Source organism: Anguilla anguilla, chromosome 3 (assembly GCF_013347855.1).
Source record: "Anguilla anguilla isolate fAngAng1 chromosome 3, fAngAng1.pri, whole genome shotgun sequence".
Classification (NCBI taxonomy): Eukaryota; Metazoa; Chordata; class Actinopteri; order Anguilliformes; family Anguillidae; genus Anguilla; species Anguilla anguilla.
In genome coordinates, this window is record NC_049203.1 from 29,519,342 (window position 1) to 29,540,773 (window position 21,432).

General features: G+C 39.4%; 1 protein-coding gene across 3 annotated transcripts in view; it reads right to left on the bottom strand.

The window, feature by feature from the left end:
* The window catches only part of tubgcp3 (tubulin, gamma complex associated protein 3), a 191,645-nt gene extending 170,248 nt beyond the window's left edge, over positions 1 to 21,397 (bottom strand). For all 3 annotated transcript variants that reach the window (XR_004764538.1, XM_035411093.1, XM_035411092.1), the window contains exons 1-2: positions 21,183 to 21,397; positions 14,951 to 15,058 (exon numbers count right to left, since the gene is read on the bottom strand). Coding sequence is in view for 2 of the 3 variants with exons in the window: in XM_035411093.1 (XP_035266984.1) it covers positions 14,951 to 15,058; positions 21,183 to 21,258 (184 nt within the window). In the remaining variant the exon portion in view is untranslated. The remainder of the gene's footprint in view (positions 1 to 14,950; positions 15,059 to 21,182) is intronic.
* Positions 21,398 to 21,432: the final 35 nt, after the last annotated feature.

Genomic DNA, 21,432 nt, shown 5'->3' on the forward strand with positions numbered 1-21,432 from the left:
AAAGACTAAACAAACTCACCCGATACTGTCTTCATATGGATCCATGCCAAAGAAAAGTATTCATCCTCTCATCCTAAAACGCTTTTACTAACAAACCTTTAATAGCCTAGTATGGTTTGGTTGCTCTGGGACTTATGGTTGCTGAGCCTCAGACACTTTTAGCAGAGAAAAATAAGAATAATAATCCTAACAAATACAATAGGGTTCCACCAGCTTCACTGCTTGGACCCCTAATAATCCTAACAGATACAATAGGGTTCCACCAGCTTCGCTGCTTGGACCCCTAATAATCCTAACAGATACAATAGGGTTCCACCAGCTTCGCTGCTTGGACCCCTAATAATAATAATCCTATCAGATACAATAGGGTTCCACCAGCTTCGCTGCTTGGACCCCTAATAAATAAATAAATATTCCTCCATTAAAACTAGGTCTGTACCAATTAACATATTAATTGGCCCGATTAATCAACTAATGCTTTAATCGCCAACTAATTTTAAATGAATAAATCGTTTTTTAAATGTGATTTTTTACATTTTAAATGCGCAGAGCAGTTGCTGTTTTTCGAAAACAGCAGGTTGCGCAAAGGTCACTAACATCCGGGTCGCGAGGTCGCAAGACGCTAGGGGTGTGCAGAGACGTCATTATCTGTATCTGTTCAACCAACAAAGTTATCTGTATTCAGATAGAACACAGGAAGTGGGCGTGGTTTATACCAGAAGTCACGTTAAATCAGGCAAATGTTGTATTTTCTAACCTAATATTCACTGGCAATGCAATAGCAGATAATTCATTATGAAATATATTTCCACATCCTCATACTGTACTTTTCATCTTTTTTTTTTTTTTTTTTTTTTTTTTTTTAACTAAACTAAGTTTTATTAATTGTCTGAACCCCAGCAACCCCCCACCCCCCACCCCCCACCCCCCACTATTTACAGTAAAGATATATAGAAACATATAATTTGATGCTGCGTTCGCATTTCTTGATGTGTTAACGTTACTGCTGTTCGCTAGGGAAACGTGAATTACTACTTTACAACAGTATATAACAGTAATAGCCTACATGAACTTTTTTTTGCCTGTTTTATCTTTATTTATTTATTTATTTCCCCCTACAGAACTAAGTTTGAATAGACTGCAAACCATTTGATGACCTCATATTTTCCCTTGGTGGCAAAGTCTGTTACCATGAATGGATTTTGTGTTCGTTATAGCCAGGACCTATGACGATACATACAGCATGTTACATCTTAAACGGATGAATACCGACTGAAATACAAGGTAAAACGTCATTTTTTTCAATATTTCTACTGGGCTTTTTTAAAGGAGGAAATTAACAAACGCAGCTAAAAACTACAGGTTTCTAAGCTTGATTTTGATGCATAGGTTGCAGGGGTTTGAAAGAAATCCAGCTGCCACACCAGACTTGTGTCTCGCTAGCTCCCGCACCTCCTCCTCGATGCGAGAGTTTCCCTGAGTGATAGCCGGGAACGGTCAGCTCTCAGCCCGCTGCCTGCTGTGCCCTGACTCGGTGGGGGCGACTACAGAATATACCGATTGGTATGTTTTTCAATAATGTGTAGTAAATTAAATGACTAGTTAGTGAAATCAAAGTCCTATGTTGCAAACAGAATGGGCATTTTTATATAGTGGCTGACACATGGAACTTATTTATTAAACGTTTTGCAGCGCAGTGGCTCAAAGTTTATTGGTGTGTGTAACGGCCTCTCTCTCTCTCTCTCTGTGTGTGTGTGTGTGTGTGTGTGTGTTAGATAGAGGCTATGAGAACGCGACATTGAGCTGACTTATTTTTTTCTTTCCCAAATCCGAATAATAACGAGCAACTTTGGATAGAAGAAATATCTCTTTCCATCGCATTATTCGTGCTTTCCCGAATACAGTATTCGGATACATCCCTACTCCACACACCCTGTCACAACTGACTCAGCTAACTCGGCAGCACATAACGTTAAGCAAACTACTCTAGATTTCAAGTCAACACTAAGTGCATCAAAAAGAAAAGCACTTACCAACGCAATTTCAGTCTGGATTGCATCAAGTGGCCAGCCAATTAACATGGTCAAGGACAGGGGGTTAGAAGCAGTTCCACAGCTCGCATTGGATTCAAAGGAATATCGACTTCCAGCATGATCGACGGTGACAACGAACATAAAGCAGCTGTTTGAGGAGGGGAAAACTAAGCTGGAACAAGTGCTAAGTAAAGCTAACTTTGTCAGTCTGACGGGACTTTTGGACCTCAATATCAAATGACAGTTATCTGGGAGTCACAGCGCATTGGATTGATGATGGATGGATTTTTCACAGTGCCACTCTGCAAGTAAAACATGTCACCGAACGCCACACAGCGGACCAGTGCGCAACTGAATTCCGAGATGTCGTTGAAGAATGGAATATGAATGGAAAAATTGAGGCCGTATGCACAGACAACGCAAGGAATATCGCTTTGGGCATGAACAGAACAGACTTTGACAGCGTGTTTTGTGCAGCACACACGCTCCAGTTGAGCATTAAGAAAGGTTTGGAGACTGCGTCAATTGACAGGTTGCTGAATCGCTGTCGTAAAATTGTTTGCAATTTTAAGCACAGCTCTGTTAGCAAGAACGAGCTATGTTCAAAAGTAGAGGAACTTGGACTCCCTGACAAATGTTTGGAACAAAACATCCCTACGCGATGGAATAGGACCCGCAACATGATCAGCAGTCTACTTGAAGTAAAAGACGCTGTCGACAGCATCGTTGAAACAAAACCGACACTGAGGGCTCTCTCTGCGGTCGAGTGGGAGCAGCTAGCCAAACTGAAAATTGCACTGAAACCATGCTTGGATGTTACAGAATTGTTCGGTGGAAGCGAGTATGTCACTGGCAGTGTTGTCATTCCAGCTGTATCTCACGTGCGGGCGCAGATGACAATTTCCGAAAACAACCCAGCATTCATTGAACGATTCAAAACTACCCTGATGGAGGATCTAACCTTCAGAATGGACAACTGGTCATTAGGGCTGTCAAAAAGTTTGAACTATTCGAAAATCTTTTCTTTTTGTAAGTTCGAACCTAAATTTGAGCATTCAAATATTAGTTTTGGATCCCGCGTTTTGTAATGAACGTGAATATACAGGCTTTAATTTCATGCGGCGAATCATATTCAAGCACGCAAAGTTCATTTCCTATGCTAGCGTTACTTCCTCTGTCAACAAAAAACGTTCGGCCCTGGACCCAGAGCAAGTGTATCGTCTGGTTTTCCTTGTCAATAACCTCCGGTGATACTTTCAGCTCCATGGACACCTAACGTTACTGGTCAGCTAGCCTGGCGAGCCAGTCTCTTTTTTCACTTCGTTCAACAGATCTAGTCAGCTAACAATTTAGGCTAAATAATGTCCCCTTGGCAGGCTATGTTTGCTTTCTGTTCTGAAGATTTTGATAAAACTGGATGATAAAAAGTTAAACAAACTAAACCGAGTAAGTAAATTATGTTGTTTTAGGCTACAGGGATTAGCCGTTTTAATCGTTTTTGTGTTAAGAAATAAACAGGGATTTCCTATAAACAATCAATTCCCTATTATTGTGATTAATAAATGCCGAGTTGTGGCAAATTACATCCATGGGAATGTGCTTTATTCATTTGCGCATTAGGCTATAGAAACTGCAGGGGGCTCATTTGTAAAATGAACTTGCGTGCATCCGTCAAGTGAAGACCTGACGTAGACCCACAGCCATTTCCACAGTCAAATCGAGTCATGTTGAAATTTTATAAATCACTCCTTTGACGTGATTTTCTACGTACGCGCCACACAGTTGATCTAAAATACGTTTTATAAATGAGGCCCCAGATGTACTAACCTAGTATTAAAGTTCACCGATGTCCTCTATTCTACTGCCCGCTTGTGGAAAATAACGTGCAGGCTAGTTTAGAGGGAGCGTCACATGCATACGTGCATCACGCGCCTGACAAAAAGCAGCTTAATTGAATTATAGGCAAATGATATTCGAATATATTCGAAGTCTAACTAATTACAAAAGCTAATATTCAAACTCAATTTCATGGCACTTTTGACAGCCTTACTGGTCATGGATCAAGAAATACGAGGTGGCCACTGCTCTCGACCCTCGCTTTAAGACACTTCAATGCAACGCAACAGAGAGACGTGAAGCTGTCTGGGATGAAATTCTCAAGATGGGACGAGAACTGAACTTGGAGCAAGCCCCCCGGATAGCTCCAGTCTTTCAGAAAACTTTGTTTCCATGCTGATAACACCTTGGTGGATTCAGAGCAGCCGAAGCCAACACTTGCAGGGGAATTGGTAGTCTACAAATCGTTGGCTGAGCTGGATGATGATTTTGCAAACTCCCTCAAATGGTGAAAGATCCACCAGTTGCAACTGCCACAGCTTGCAAAGCTTGCCATGCGACTGCTTTGCGTCCCAGCCACCTCTGTACCGTGTGAGAGGGTACTCAGCACGGCAGGACTGGTTGTGAATAAACTGCGGTCTTCGCTAAACCCGGAGAATGTCAACATCCTCCTTTGCTTACAGAACTGGCTTTAGAGGGACATGAAAGCATAATTCCAGGTAAGAATTTTCTATTTCATTTATTTGGCTTAATTGTGGGATAAACTACAGGCCAATTATTTTTTGCTCATTATTGATCATTAGGTGGCAGTGCTAAAGTGATTAAGAAGCTTTTGAAAAACAGGGCAGCACACAACTATGCGATGGTTGTTCTAGTGCTACAGTAGCTATATGTGATTGGAAACATTAGTGGCCGCGGTGATGTTGTTAGACAAATTAACTATAGTCAGTTTGAATAGTCAAACGGACTATTCTCTTATCTACTTTCAGGGTCTGGAAGAGAGAGAGAGAGCGAGATGAATCTATAGACGGAGAGATAAGCTTACGTCAGATTCCGAGAGATTCAAATGGACATTTATGTCGGACTCAGAGGATTGAGGGAGAGTGCACTGTGGAGAAAAATATATTCCTGTTGGAATGTTACTAAGGGATAAAATATATATTTTGTCAAATAGCTTCAATAAAAGGTTAAGCTACGTTTTCATTTCAAAGAAAGGAGATTTCTGAAACAAGATGTCATTGGAACATAAAAATTCACTGGAATGAACAGGTTTAAAATTTACAGATTAATCGATCGATTAATCCAACTAATGGAAAAAAATTAACCAACTCATTTTCTTAACCGGTCGACGGCCATAATTAAAACACATTACAACAGAGTTCCAGAGTGATATTTTATTCAATACAATAAAAGGTAAGTTAATATAAAGCAAGCTATATTGACCTGTTACTTTAATGTGTACTGTGACGGGAAGGTAGAGCAACTACAGCAGTAATGGAATCACACAAGTCAAGTGCACACCTCCAGTGAGGGATTTATTTTTCCACAGGTGCAGGAAGAAATTATGGCTGGCAGAACTATTTACAAACTAACAAACAAACATACAAAAGCACTTGGAAACAAAGAACAAAAAATATAATGAAGCAGTATAAACATTTTGTAGATACTCAATTATTGAATCGCGCAACTCCATCTCCTCAGTTCTCCTCCCACTAAATGATTGGGACTGGCTTATATAGATTCCTCTCCTAAGCTCCTCCCCTGGAACATTCCAACTAAGGGAAATCAATTAAAGTTTACAATTATACAATTTACTGACCTAAAAGATATCAATTGTAACAATAATGCACATCTTAATGTAAAAATATTTCCACACAACACACTAACAATTTTAACAGAAGAAGAACTGTGGTTACAATCTCCCCCCACATCTGGTAGAGTATTGTTACTAGGGCTGCCCCCGACCAAAGATTTTCCTAGTCGACTAGTAGTCGTTAGTTCAAGCCATTAGTCGACTAGTCATCGCAAGTTTATGATATAAAATTAATTATTTAAATATATATATTTTTGGGGCATCAGAAAATGGTTTGAGTTCCAGGACTGAGAAAGAATGTTATAAGTAACATTGTTAAAACTGTGCTACATTACAGAGAATTACAAAACCGTAATAATGAGACTTTAAAATATAAATTTTACAAGTGCACGCACAAAGCGAGCCACCTGATAACGACAATGCTAACGGAAAAAGCGGTAATGATTCTGAATGTGTCGGAACAACCAGCAAGGAGACTGAACATGTTAATTTATTTCAACACAGTATGACATCACACAACCTATGAACTTGTAACACCAACACAATAACTTATAAAACAAATGATAAATAAAAAAAATAGCTTTTTGTTAAAAAACTAAATTGAAAAAAATATTTTCGTTTCTTTTTAAAATGTAAATACATACAAATTACATAAACAAACAAATAAATACACAGCAAACTGAAATATCAGTGCAAAAATAAACAGTCCTACGGAGAAGTAGCCTCAATATGGAATGAAAACTAAATTTTTTCTGAGGTCAGAATGCAAACAAAAATGTAACATTAACACATTTAACGGCAGCAATGAGTTGGCAGTGTATGACTTGTTTCATGTTTATGGTCCTGACTTTGAAATGGCTATCGAGTCAGATAAATAGAGTACATGGTCGTAGCCCTAACTTCCATGTCATTTGTGGAATAGACGGCCTTGCAGAACATTACAGCGTTTTCAATTCGTTCTACTACCACATTAAGCGCATGCATGCTTCGTACATGGTGAGTGGAAGTCCGACAGCAAACCGGACCCCAGGGACCAAACTAAAGTACGAGACAGAGTAAAAAAACACCTACGCAAACATATTTGCATGCAGAGTTTGCATGTCACCTTCTTGGGGTCGTCCTTTACACACTCAAAATGATCCCACACTTTGGATGATTTCCTGCCCGACAGTCTAATCATTTTTTAACGACAGCTCCCGAATGGAGTTCGAGGGTTTTTTTTTTTTTTTTTTCTTTCCTGTGACTAACCGACCAATGAAAACTTGGTCGACTAAGACTGTTCTCATCGACTAATGGTTTGGTCGACTATTAGGGGGCAGCCCTAATTGTTACATTCTCCTGAATCAATAAAGTTTTGCAGAAGACAGCGCCGCCTCTTTTGCATCCCTGGATACTGCCAACACCACACCAAACCAAACAATGCGGTAAGTTGTACTACTACATTTCACCTTTTACGAAGTTAATTTTCTCGTGCGCATTTCCAAACAAATTACAAACACAAATGTTCCGGTTATTAGTGTTAAATCCTACGGCAGTACTATTTATAGTTACGTGCCTAGTTACGTGCACAGTTAACAACCAGTGCAGCACATAGACCATGGCGCCCCAGCTATGGCTTTGAATGCTAACTTTAACCTTTTACAGGTCGGGTTTACAGAATGGCAGAACTACACTTCAATCAAGTTCCTGGAATCAGTTAAAAACATTTCACCAATTCAATTACAACAATGAAAAAAAAATAAAACCATTTCCAAAAATTACATCCTTGCATTTTTTTAAATGGTAAACAAAGTTACACGTAGCATTTGCGTGATATTAAGGAACGGAGGACTCGCTCCGTTACATGTAGGCTACCTAACTTAGCTGTTACATGTACCTAACTTAACCTTTAGGTTGGAGGTGTAGCTTTGCAGTTTAAATGTCTTGGATGTGGCACTGCAAGCATAAACTAAACAAATGTCTCATTTGGTACTGTCACACCGATTTTGATCCGAGCTGCAAAAACGATGCAATGACATTCTAAAACAGCTGTTGTATCCGTTGTGACGTGCTGGAAGTTTCGTTGTGGCGTCCGTTCCTACGCCGATGCTGTCAGCCTTGCTGCATTCTGCAGCAATAAAGATTCTACAATTTGGCAATTTCTCTGGTTTAACGGGTTATTTTTCAGCCTGAAATGGTGCGATGGGTGTTAGTAAACGGCTACACGTGTCATTTAACTTGCAAGTAGTTCACTATCTCCCTAAATATGGATGAAATGTTTTTAACAGAAAATAACAATTATAAATGCGATATTATACAAAAATGCAAAATGGAATGTCACTGACAAAAATAAATAAATAAATAAATAAATAAATAAATAAATCCAACGCTGCATGCTGTGCCTGCGTCTGGGAGACTGTTGCTAACTTTGGTTGAATCTGGACAGTAGGCCGTGAGTTTTTCAAAGCGTGGTAATCAAACACGGTTTTAACGATAATTTAATTTTGAAACGGTAATACTAACCGTCGGGAATTTTACCATGGTTATCATTAAAACCGGTAACCGTTTTATCCCTACTCTGTACTCTCGTATGTTTTCTTGTATGGGGATGGGACGATATGAAAACAATTTTCCACCACGTTTTGGCAATGTTCCAACACTCTCGTCATCACTGTTGCATGCATCACAAAAACCATTACACTACTAGCTAACGCTTACATTACAGTGTGAAATATCCACGTTATATAATATCACTAACCTATTTAAAGACACTCAATTAAAAAAATAACGTATATAACCGAAATATTGAGCATTAATACTTACATAGCAATGATGAAATTCTATCTGTGTTCAGTAGATAGAGAGAGACAGTAAATCAATGATACAGTCTAACTGCTTCTGTTTTGCTCCAGAAAACAATGTCAGATAGGTCAATCAGCAAACATATGGCTTAGCTATGCCTCAATAATAACAGTATGTTCCTAGAAATTATGAAAAATTGTTGACCACGTTTCGTTAGGTGCAGCATCTTTTGCTGCTAACACAGAGTGAATGCGTAAGTGAACGCGATAAGAAAAATTTTGGTCACGCTGACCTAAAAAACGCTATTCCAAAAGCAAAATTAGACATGTTATACATCATTAGAAAGCTTATACTCTCACCTACTGAATAAATGAATTGTCAATCAAGCCAGACTGTACTAAAAAGGGCGACAACACCGTAAACAACACGTGTGGTATTACGCACAGCTATTTTGGAAGGTACCCAGGAATCACAAATGCATGTATATTTCACAAACGGATTGTCCAAGACAATATATGAGGACTCAGTCTCAAAAAGGACATCTCAACATGTAAAACCAATAGTAAGGTTGTATATTTATTCAATATTTAGTCCCAGATATTGACTGTAGAATGACATGGTATCATTTTTTAAAACTTTGTTTCGTTATTGAGCAGCGTTTTCACTGCTGTATTGGCATAGCTTAGGGGTATTGTCGGGTTTATCTTGTTGCTATGACGGAATACAATTTTTGAGTGGTGAAAGAATATTTTTATGAATGCCCAGATAGACAATATTGTCCATTATGGCATAGGTGGGGGGTATAGTTGCAGATGAGACTGCAGGGAGGGGGTGCAAGTTAAATGAATACCAGAGCAACAATGGTGGCACTGCGAAACTCCATATTCGGCAGAGTTGTCGTGTATCATCTACTAATGAAAACTAATTAAACTAAAACAAAGCCTTTCTGTTTTTAACTCATACTTTGGTTGCAGTAGCACTGAATGTCTGAGTTCAGTAATCTTGGCACGCCGGCGTGCCAACCACTAGGGGCTTTGCACTAAGTGGTTAACCCTCTGGGGTCGGGAGCTCGACAAGATGAAATGAACTTTTGTTTCTATTTGGATGATTAACTTCACAAGCTGTTATCATACAGACGCAACAAAAGCATTGACAGAAACCTTAGAATCGCGACTTTCCAATGCGCCCATTGGCAAATAATAGGAATTGTTTTAAAAGTTTTACATTTGATTAATTAGACCATGTATGCTTCGTTAATCCTTACTCATTACTATGTGAATTTCGCTCAGTAGGAAGTCCGCCCATATCGCATTCAAAAGGTAAACGTCATTACAATTACTCTCCATAGAAGGAGTATAGGGGAGGGGCGATGCAAGATCCATGAGAGAAATACCAAGCCTGCGAAAGCGGGATAGAATGTCGGGATAGAAAGTGTAGCCTAATTCACTTCTTTTGAGGTAAACATTTTGTTTAATTTTGGAAAATGGTCCGTCCGGAAGCCGACACTGATGAAGTGCGGTGTCATTTCGAACAGCGAACTGATCCAGCTGAGGATCAACTTCATGCGTAAGTATATTTCTTATGATCATATATATGTGTACTGTATTGCAACGTATCTGTGTTTGTAGGAATATCCAGCAATATGCACGTTTGTAAATTCCCATACTACGAACTATTGCATCTCTATAGGCTAGGCTCTCTGCGTCTGCTTGAGTTAGAAGTCGCAGGTAGACTGTACTTTTTTCGATCATATTGGTAATATAGCCCATGCCTGGCGTGTAGTGGCGTGGCTAAGATTCGAAAACTTAGTATCCTCGCACAATCAATATTAGCATACTGTAAGTAAGCTTGGGAAATAGCAATAAAATAACCTCTTAGCTAAACAGACCTAGCCTACTTCAGATTGAGGCATTGTTATTGATGAGTTGCGTGTAGAGTAGAAGAATATCAATGTTTATTTAGTTTAGCTTATGTTGTTTCGTTGATAGCTTGCATTATTTGTAAATGTGTGCTGTATTACATTCTCTGTGTGTTTGTAGGAATATTCACTAATATGCGCGCTTGTAAATTCCCACACTACGAACAATTCTAACCATTGCTTCTGTCTCTGCGTCTGGTTGTGTTTGTTTGGTTCTTCGTTTGTATATGATGTAACCATGTCACATTCCCTACATTTTGTTTTCATTAGTTAGTGGTTTGTCCCTATTTTGTAAAGCACATTTAATTTTCACCTGTTGAAGGAAATGTGCTATATAAATAAATTTTGATTTGATGTCACATTTCCTAACAATTTTGTTTTCATCATATTTACAGAGATGCTGATCAGGAAACACGGCCTAGTTCACCAGTAGCTAAGAGGCCACCAGTCTCATCTCATCCTCCATGCATATAGTTTACTTCAATAAATGTTCTAATATCAAAAGATGTCTTTGTTTCTGTCTTCTAAATGGCTCACTGAGTCTTTGTATTAGTGGTGGGGAGGCATGTGGCCAGGTGTGAATAGCCTACTTAGCTGGCAGGTCCTCCTACCCAATGCATATTCATTACAGAAAGGCCATTTGCCCTCCCATTCTCACCTGGTGTTGAAAAATATTAGGCACAACACTAACATTTAGCAATTTATTTTATATTTCTCATTGGATTTGCTAAAATATTTTGTCATCATTTGATACCCAAGACCTTGATGAACACATTTCAGTGACTAAACGTCTTAGTCACAATTGTTTAGTGTGTTTTATTACAACATTCCTGTGCATGTTCAAAACTACTGTTTACAGTTTGTGTGATTTTAGAGCAATTTACAATCCACACATGATTATGACCTACTTACTGCTGCCATATTATTGTAGCTGAGTTTGTGCTGAAAACAGAGGTATGAAACACTTTGGAATCACTGCATATAAGGTTGATGAAATTTACACAAATGTCAGAGCAGGCACAATCACCAGTGTGCCTCATTTAACCCTCAGACCCCAGAGGGTTAAACAAATAACTTTATTAAAGAATATTTAACATTATTATATTATTATTATAATATTAACATTATTAACATTGTCAACCAATTTTAGAAATGAACACTGAGAAAATAGTTCCAGGTCACATGAACCTTGTTGATGTTGTGGGCAGCGAGAAACACTAGATGGAGTGCTAGGAGCGCCCATGGGTCAGTGTTAAAAAAAAAAAAATTATTATCGGTCCTACATATCGGCCACGTTGTCCTTGACTACAGATACAGATATGGTCCAAAAATGCAAATATCGGCCCAGTCAGGCTCTAGAACAGGCAGTGAGTTGTTGATGCAACCGCACAAATAATTTATTAGCCTGGTTTATCACACTCAGGCCTCCAGACTAACCTTTTTACATTGGTTGCACTGGTGCGCCTAACTTTTTCATTTAGGTGCACCAGCACATAATTTAGGTGCACCCAAAATTTTTCACCGCGCCTTTTGGCGCCGCAATAATACATTTTAAGCGTTACCTTTTTTGTCAGTTCCCATACACATTGATAATTTCTTAACACATTACATAAATGATTGTAAACAGGAATAAAGGTGCAGATAAATGTTTTTTCTTTATTTAAATCACTGCACAAAAAATAAATCGCAATAACCTCAATTGTTTAAAAAATAAACTTAAAAAGTTCTGATGTTTAAAGTGCTTGACAAACTCAAATAAATAAATCAAACTCAAATAACTCAAACAAAAGTGTGCGCTGCTCCCGGAGGAGTACAGGGCGCTTTTCAAAGTCCTGTTACTTATGATAATGGGGTGCTGATGTGCTAAAAGATTAAGTATCTCGTTATTTGTGAAACCTATACTAAAGTATAACTTCACAAGATGCTCCACGTTCCTCATTTTAACGCAGGCGACAGGCTGCTCTTCTGATATTTCCCCACGTAGCCTAAAATTACGACTTTATTCTCGAAATCTCAGATGTTTTTCCCCTCAATGTGGCCCCAATACCCGATCACACTTTATCTTTATTTCTTATTATTTCACAGCTGTTGCATATGACATACCCAGCACTTGACTCGTAACGGTTAAGTATTTCATTGAATGCCAAGCGGAACTTTTCTGCATTTCCTTTTTTTTTAATTTTCTCTCTGATCTTTTTTGCCTCCATTGCTGCTAAAGACAAATGGACACCGCAATTGGCACAATGAGAGTCTAGTCTGCTAATTCGTGCCTGACGAAAAATGGAGCTTAAAATATGTTCACATTTTAGAGAATGTAATTAATATTTTCCTCATTAATGATGTATTATTTCACCTACCCACAACCCATCCGCTTTTAATCAAGAATGTACATTTTTATGACTTGGCCCGCCCGATTAACCGCGGTGCCCGTGGATATAACTCCGATCCGCGGATCACTACACACATTCCTTATTTTTTTTCCCCACCCGCATTCAGCGAAGACGAATATCACGGTCAGAGCCAATCAGAGGCAGAGTAGGGGTGGGTCTTCGCAGAACGCGGGTGGGAAAAAAATAATGCTATACACATACACACACAGAGACAGACCTGCTAAATGTCAGGCGCACCGGTGCGACCAATGAAAATGTTTAGTCGCACTTGACAAATTTTTGGTTGCATGTGTGACCAAAATGGTCGCACTCTGGAGCCTTGACACTGCTCTGCTGATGGGCTGCCGTGCCTTGGTAAGCGGTGTAGCTAACGTTTACAATCCCATATCGAAATAAAAAGTAGGCAGGGTTTCCGCCAATGTATTGCAAGCCCAGCGGTCCGCCGGGCCTAAGTTCACCCCCCCCCCCCCCGCCGGGGCTAAGCATCGGGGAACTTTTTTTCGTTTATTTTTTTAAATGTATTTTTAAGATGTTTTTTAAACTACAGTTACAGTGGGGCAGCTCGGTTGGAACGCTCACCAGCGATATCTGTTGATTAAAACATGAACGCACTATGGGAAAACAGCAGGTCTGAGATCAGTGTTCTTTACCCTCATTGTGCATAGAGTGACGTTCAACACTTGACGCTTCCAACTATCACAAGCTAACGTTACCTAGCAAGCCACCATTTCTTATTTAGTAGGCTAACTAACCTTGTTATAAAAATGCGTTATCACTTCATCTCATCGGTAAGTACATTCTTTTTATATGAACTTAAGCAGTGTGTAGGTAACGTTAAACTAGTAGCATGAATGTAACATTCAATACATTGTAACATTACATGATGACATTGATGTGCACGACAACTTTGTCATGAAATTTTTCCCGACCGTGAAAACTGCCTGACTTGTTTACATTTTGGACAGATGTGGCTCCAGAGTAAATCTATCGGTTTCCGTCGCAGCAGTTTCAACACAAGCAATATCGAAAAAATTCTGAAGTTTCTTCTTACCGTGAAGAGTGCCTGATCCTCAACCGTAGCGTTTTATCCCGAGGATGGAATTTTTAGACGTAGCCTAATTTTGCCGCTGTGTTAACACATTTCTATTTGCAAGACCAAGTCTTCCAGCTCTCGGTTTACAGACAGCAGCAGATGAGGAAAGATATAAGATGATGATATAAAATTTTATGACAACGTGGTCATTTAGCTAACTTAGCTAGCTAGCCAAACAGTCAGTAACACAGATACTTCTTTTGTGACATTTAGGGATAATGTCAAGACAGTTTTTTAAATGTTTAAATGTGCTCAGCATTCCAAGGCTTGTTGTAAGATTCAGTAGCCAATCAGGACTTGAAATTTGAATACAAGTTTTTCGAGCAAAAACTTTGATATTTATTTTAATTTAATTTCTTTTGTTGTTGTTGAAAAAACAGCATTCTAAGACTGTACATTGTTGTCAGATTCTTTGTAAGACTCTGCTATGCTGTAATAGTCGTTGATTTTTTTAAATGTGTGTTGAATAAATTACTTATTTATAAATTTTTAAAAAGACACTTGGCCGCCAGCCCCCGTCAAACGATACTTGCCACCTGGCCTAACAACTTTTCTGGGGGAAACCCTGGTAGGCAATTGCAGTGTGACAATCTGTGCTTAAGTCAAGCGCATAGCAGCTAGGCAAAGCATTGTAAAACTGTGAGTGATTTCATTTTTGGGTCGAGTTCAGTTCACAAATTTGGCTGGACCAGTCAGGCTTGATCGGGTCGGATCTGAAAGTCTTGGGTAAGGGCCAGGTCGGGCTTCAATTTCATGCCCGTGCAGACCTCTAAAATGAAGTTCTCTCCACTGAAAACAAAACGATCCAATTCCTTCTAACTTATTATGGCTGCCCTTCACACACAGATTGTTTTTTATTCAGGCTATTACCCAACAATATAAAGGTGTGTACTATGGCTGTTATGAACACAAGAGCATGTGTGTGAACCTGACAGCATGTATCAAAGCTAAAAGGCATGGGATGGGGTTTGCCCTAGAAAACATAAGGACTAAAGTTCTCAGAAACTTAGATCCCAGACAGTAAACACAGGCCGTACATCAATTTTAAAAAAGAAAAGAAAAAAAAGCACTCCTACTCATACTCACGCTCTTTCTTGATCTTCTCAGACACCAGAAACTCATCCCGTTCAATGGTGGGGGCATAATTGCTCCCAATCACCCGCACTGCATACTGGAACTGATGAGCCACTTCAGCTGAAACAGAGTATTTTGTTAATGCGACAAATGAACAGGCCACAAAAAACAGTAATGTAATATTAAAAATGTCACATTTCCCACTAGCGGCACAGTGGTGCAGTGCGTAGCACTGTCGCCTCATAGCAAGAAGGTTGTGGGTTTGAATCTCGGCTTGGGGTCTTTCTGTGTAGAGTTTGCATGTTCTCCCTGTGTCCACGTGGGTTTCCTCCGGGTATTCCGGTTTCCTCCCACGGTCCAAAGACTTGCAGGTAGGCTAATTGGAGACTCTAAATTGCCCATAGGTAAGAGTGTGTGCCCTGCGATAGATTGGCGGCATGTCCAGTGTATTCTTGCCCAATGCACGCTGGGATGGGCTCCAGCACCCCCCATGACTCTGCTCAGTATAAGCAGGTATAGATACACAGGTTACATGTGACCATACATACCACAGCAAGTGTCATGCAACCACAAAGACAACCAAAGTAGCACAGCATGTGACCACTCACAAACACAGTAGCAAACACATAATTTTAAACACCATGGTGAATTTTTTTTGGCACGTGAAAATTCTTGACCACTACACTACTTTCTAATTTTTAAATCCGTTAGATGAGCCAAGTGTCAGCTAAGTGAACAAATTAGGGATTGACCGTTTACCAATCCGGCCGATGATCAGGTCCTTTATTTGTCCTCCCAGATATTGGAATCCGCATACTGACTGACAAACTTTCCGATTTATGTGATGCATGTGCCCACTCTCTGAAAGTTAGTTTTGTAGTGTGGTTCAATGTCCCACCCACAGCATTATCAAATTGGATGAAACATGGACAGTGAGGAGTAAAAAAATTAGTATGTGGGAGAGATGCGGGAAATCCAGAGAAGCTGCAAGAAGAATTTTCCGTCTGCAATATAAAGTAAGAAAAGCATGCCAAAGTTGCATACAGTAAAGCTTACAGTTAGGCCTAATACCCGTCTCAAATAAACACCAGTCTTATAAACAGCGGGAGGTCATATTTCAGCGAATACACTGGTTGATACAACAGCTAGCGCAGCCAATAAAACTTGTCACGCATCAGAGGCATAATGCAAACAAACATTTGAGAAAGGCACGAGAAAAGAAAATAATTATGTAACTCCGACCACGCATAGACCCCGTAACAACCAATAACAAACACACTGTCTTGCTAATTAGCCAGTTAATGCCTTCAAAGTTATATCTGGTTAGCTAGCTAGGTGGCTGGTAGAAACAATCACAAACAACTAGCAACTAAAACATTAGCAAGAACATGTTTTAGTTGTTATTGTTGGTTGTTACTTACTAGCTAGACATTAGACATCTTAGCTAGGCAGCTGACTAACATATTTCAGAGCTAAGTTACTGCAAAAATGACTTTTATTCAGACTGGACAATGATAACTAATAGTAATGGCTATATCCACTTAGAGGAGCCACGGACAATTTCAGAGACTTTTCTCCACTCTGCATTCCTCTTCGTCTCTATCGGTGTCTCAGTAGGAGATTGTATAAAGATGGGAAACCAGATAGGGAAATTACGAGTGAGTCCTCCGTTGTGGAGTTATAGAACGTGACACTAAAATTTTTTAAAAATTGGAACAATTTACTTGACGGATCATTAGATAAAATCTGATTGGTTACTGCGACGTGGCCTGGGGGTCAAAGTTGATCTTTCCCCCTTGCCGTCTTGCCCCACGCCGCCTGCAATCCCAACACGGGGGTGTGCCACCACCTCTCATTCAAAATGAATGGAGGCAGTGTCGCCGCCAGGCGGTGCCATGTACAGTGTGGCTTCACCGTATATGTATCAATAGGGGTCGACCGATATGGTTTTTCAGGGCGATACCGATACTGATTATTAGCAAGTCAAGGAGGCCGATAGCCAATATTTGGAGCCGATACTCAGTTGCAGTAAATGTTAAAATTTTTGTGCCAAAATTTACAGCAACACAAACCCCAACACAAGGCTGCCTTTAAATGAACATATGTTTAATAGAATATTTTGTAAAACATGAAATATTTGAAAAATAAATTTAAAGTGCATGAAGTTCGATGCACTAGATTTTGAAACAATCTGAATGGAATTTAAAAATAAAAATAACTTCCAAAACATGAAAAATGGAATGATGAATTACAAACTGCATGGACAGTAGGCAGTAAACTTTGAACAAACTGAATAATAAAAATAAATAAACATTTGTTAATAAATTAACTCCTAAAACATTAATTGGTTAAAGTGCATAGAGTTCCCAGCAGGCTTTGACTGAACTGAATGAAAAAATAAAATTGCATGTATTCATTAGTGTCATCATTTTCCCTTTCTCTTGTCTTTATATTTATTTTTGTCACACATTTCTTCTCCTATACATTTTTCTGTTTTCCTTCACTTGGCAAGACAGGAACTGAAAATCAATTTTACAGACTTTATTCAGAACAATGTTTAAATGTTTTTTTCTTCCAGGAAAATGAATAAAATTTAAACCCTTCCCTTCCTACTTTCCCTTCAAGTCATTTTTTTCTATGCTGAACATTTTAGATTGTGACTGTATTCTCTAGGTGGTTCTCTGGTTCATATAGTTATGGTATAGGTTTACTTGGTTTGCATCCTACTTTCTCGTGTAGATCATATCTTCGTGATTACTGTTAAATAAACAGATCAATATTCCCTGCATAATTTTTTGCCCCATATTGGTCCTTGCATTGAATAGGAACGTGCGACAGACTACACAATGAAATGCATAACTCATACCAGTCCAGATGACTGGTGCAGACACCACCAATTTGAATTGGAACGAAATACATTGTGAAGCATTAGCAGAAGAAATGGAAAGATGTATAGGGTCGAAACACACTATGTATAACTAAATATATCACACATTAGTTTTCTCTTTTTAGCATTTAATTATTTATTAACATTTGAGGATTCAGAGCTGCAGTGGCAATCGTGTTCCGTTTGAATTGACAACCTGTTGTCGAGTTCATGTCGGACAGACAGGATAACGCAGGGTAACATGGCAACTGGTGAGCTGAAAATTGGTGGGGCGCAAAAGTTTCCATTAAACTAATCATTGATCTCAACCTGTTTTCATTCATTTTCCTTTATTATCAAGCGTCCCAACGATCGGACTAATCAAATGGCAAGTAGCCTAACACACAGCGTCTTCAAACCGTGTTAGGGGGATTAAATCATAAATTCAATTTATCCGTTAAAAATCCATTTTAATCACCAAGCAGTTTACACTTAACAAACAAGATACACCAGTCTGTTTGTTATCTACCGTGTTAGCTTTCAGAATAACCAGCAAAAACAAAACCTGCACTTCAAGATTGTTTACAATCTACGCATTGCAGATATCTGCCATGAATACGAGTGCAGAGAAAGAAGTGCATGTAGGCTATCCGCAAATATTGTTTAAAAATGTGCACAATTTCATACTGCAAATGAAAATAAATGTAGGCTATAAGGCCTAGGCTAGGCTACCCGCAAAAACTCCCTATTTGGGGAGAGCTGACTATATATGATAGTACTGAGTAGCCTATTTTGTGGATTCATTGTATTGATACTCAAGGAAAATCAGGGGAAGTTTCCTCCACTGCTTAGTGATTAAAACAGATTTTTCTAAATCGCATTTATCATTTAATCTCCTTAACACAATGTGAAGAAGCTGTGAGTCACTTTACAATTGATTAGTCAGATCGTTTGCATGCTTGTTAATCACTGAAAATTAATTAAAACAGTTTGAGATCAATGATTAGTTTAAAGGAAAGTTTTGCGCCCCACCAATTTTAAGCTCACCAGTCGGCGCGTGAAGATGCCTTACAGAGAGTGAAGGTTGCGTCAGAGGACCGCATGTTGCGTTAGCAGAGCGCATGCATCACAAAAGGGGACTTTTTAGCTGCGACCGCAGCTCTATAGCTGTCTGTCGGTCGGTCCACAAAAGTGTCCCACCCTGTAGCGCCACAGTTTTCGCTCCAAGAGCCTGAAATGTGGCATGGAAATTGGTCATGACCGAAGGTAGAGCTGAGTAACTTTCAGGCCGATTGACCAAGAGAAGAAGAAGAGGTCACGTGTTTGTGTGACGGTGTGTGCGTGGATGCATGCACACATGGATGCATGCGCATGTGCGGTCGCAGCTATTGCGGATTTGCGCTTGTTTTTTTATCGGCCAGCCGATAAAAATATTCCAATACCAATAATATGAAAAATGACGAATATCGAAGCCGATTATCAGCCAGACCGATAATCGGTCGACCCCTAGTTATCAAGCTGCAGCAATATAATTCTTTAACCTCTTCGCACAGATGCCAGATCTGCTCAGTCCTTGCCCATTTCAGGGGTAACCTGTTTAAAGCTTTACTATTCTAGCTGCTGGGGATTCGAATCAAGGTGGGGCAAGTCTCCTTTCCACCGTAATTACAAAAAACACCCATTTGTAAAACTTAAATGCTTTATACCATACTGTAGACAAGACATTGTCAAATATATACATATACAAATATTGTTGTTCAATCGAGGTTTAGCTGTCTAGCAATTTTATAGGGCCTCTTTTTACTCTTTTTTTATAGAGTATAACTTGGACAAGTCGGAATTAAACAATCAGGATGATGTCAAGACAGGGGTTGGTTACAATTTGAATAACATTTCATTTCAACAATACAAAACCATTTCTGGGGTAATTTTAAATAGTGAGCTCTGCTTTCTTTTTTGGTGCCATTTCGCTTCTGAAATGGCTGCAGAACTCCAAGTCCCTCAGGGCACTGGAAGCTATAACATTTTTAGGACATTTAAATATACAAACATGAATAAATAATAACCAATTAACATCTAAAGCATTTCAGTGTGTTATGTCTTCAGTGTTAGATCTTTTTATAATGACCCCACTGATTTTGGTGAAGCATTAAGTCCAGGCATAAATGCTTGTAAACAGTCAAATCAGCATAATCATTTCTGACTTCTAAAGTAAAACAAATAACATTGCTGAAGGGTCAGTGCACTTTTGAAACGATTTAATAGCTTTGTCTACTCAGATTTTTTACATTTTTGTGTTAAATGACCTGTTAAAGTGAGCCCAGATGCCAATTGTGTTTTATGTTTGCGTGTGGAACGCCCATTGTGATTACACTGCGGGCAGAACGTTCAATACATGATTATGTTGTGATTTACAGCAATGCATAATTTAGACATTTTGGATGCGTACACTGCTTACTTTTTGCATCATGGATCTCTAGTAGTTCAGCATATCCACCCTTAGATTTTACATACTTGTGGTAAGAGGTTTTTGATCCAGAACATATAGGCTATAGTTTAACCTGATTTATATATGGTATCCCGTAGTATTCCATTGCAAACTAAAAAAGAACAAGCTCATTGCTTTTTAGCCAAGATGACTGCATTTGAAGCATTTTATTTCTTCCTGAAATTATGAATATAAACGAATCTAATTGCTTCATTTAAGCCATTTCCCAAGTATCTGTGATGCTCACACCTGGAGTTATAAAGCTTTAAATAAGGCGCCCTCGAAATGGGCATGGGTTGGGCTGGTTTGGCATCTTTAACGGCTGAGACTGAGCCTGTGGTCATGCTTCGCGGCTGTATAGGTACGGGGCATGCCGGTCCACCAAGCCGTAAGTTGGCGGGACCTGCCATCCCATTGTAAAACTGGCTAGTTGGCTCCCCACAAGCTGACAGTTAGCATATGTCAAAATACTGCAGTCTTACATTTACCATCTAACGTCGTGTAGCTCATCCGTTGCGCATGGTAAATTTTGCTAACGGAATACGATAACATGCATGTCTAGTTTCTACCGACGTTAGCAATCAGCTGAAATCACTGCAAGTCGTAGCCACGGAAAGACAGAACTCGCGCCGCCACTTTAGACTGTCGCTTGTTCAGCAAACAGTAAGCTTATTGAAACACTTCATTCATTCGAGTAGCTAGCTAGAAACCACACAAAATGGTATTTTCGGACTGGTCTTTTTCAGTGACGGATCTCAGCCGATCTAAAGTTAGCTAAGGCCTCTGATCTCAGAAATCACCGACAGTAAGTGTAATGCTAATGCTAAACTGTAATGACGATATCCAGCCGTTAGCTGGTTAGACTAGGTATTTTGCGGTCAAGTAGTTACCTTCAGTTTTTCCGATGATTTTGCAACACAGACTCTGCAAAAGGACATTTGGCGATTTTTGATCCAGGCTAGACATGACGATGTACTGTCGGGTTTAACACAGCACCGGGGTCCACTTCTACCTGCTACCGTTACTCTTGTTGCGGCTTTCCGCTCTGAGCAACGACGCCATTTTAATCAAACCCGCCGAAATTCTGAGAAGGGTCTGGCTGTGTCACAACAAATTTTATCCCCCGTATTCTCTTCCGGG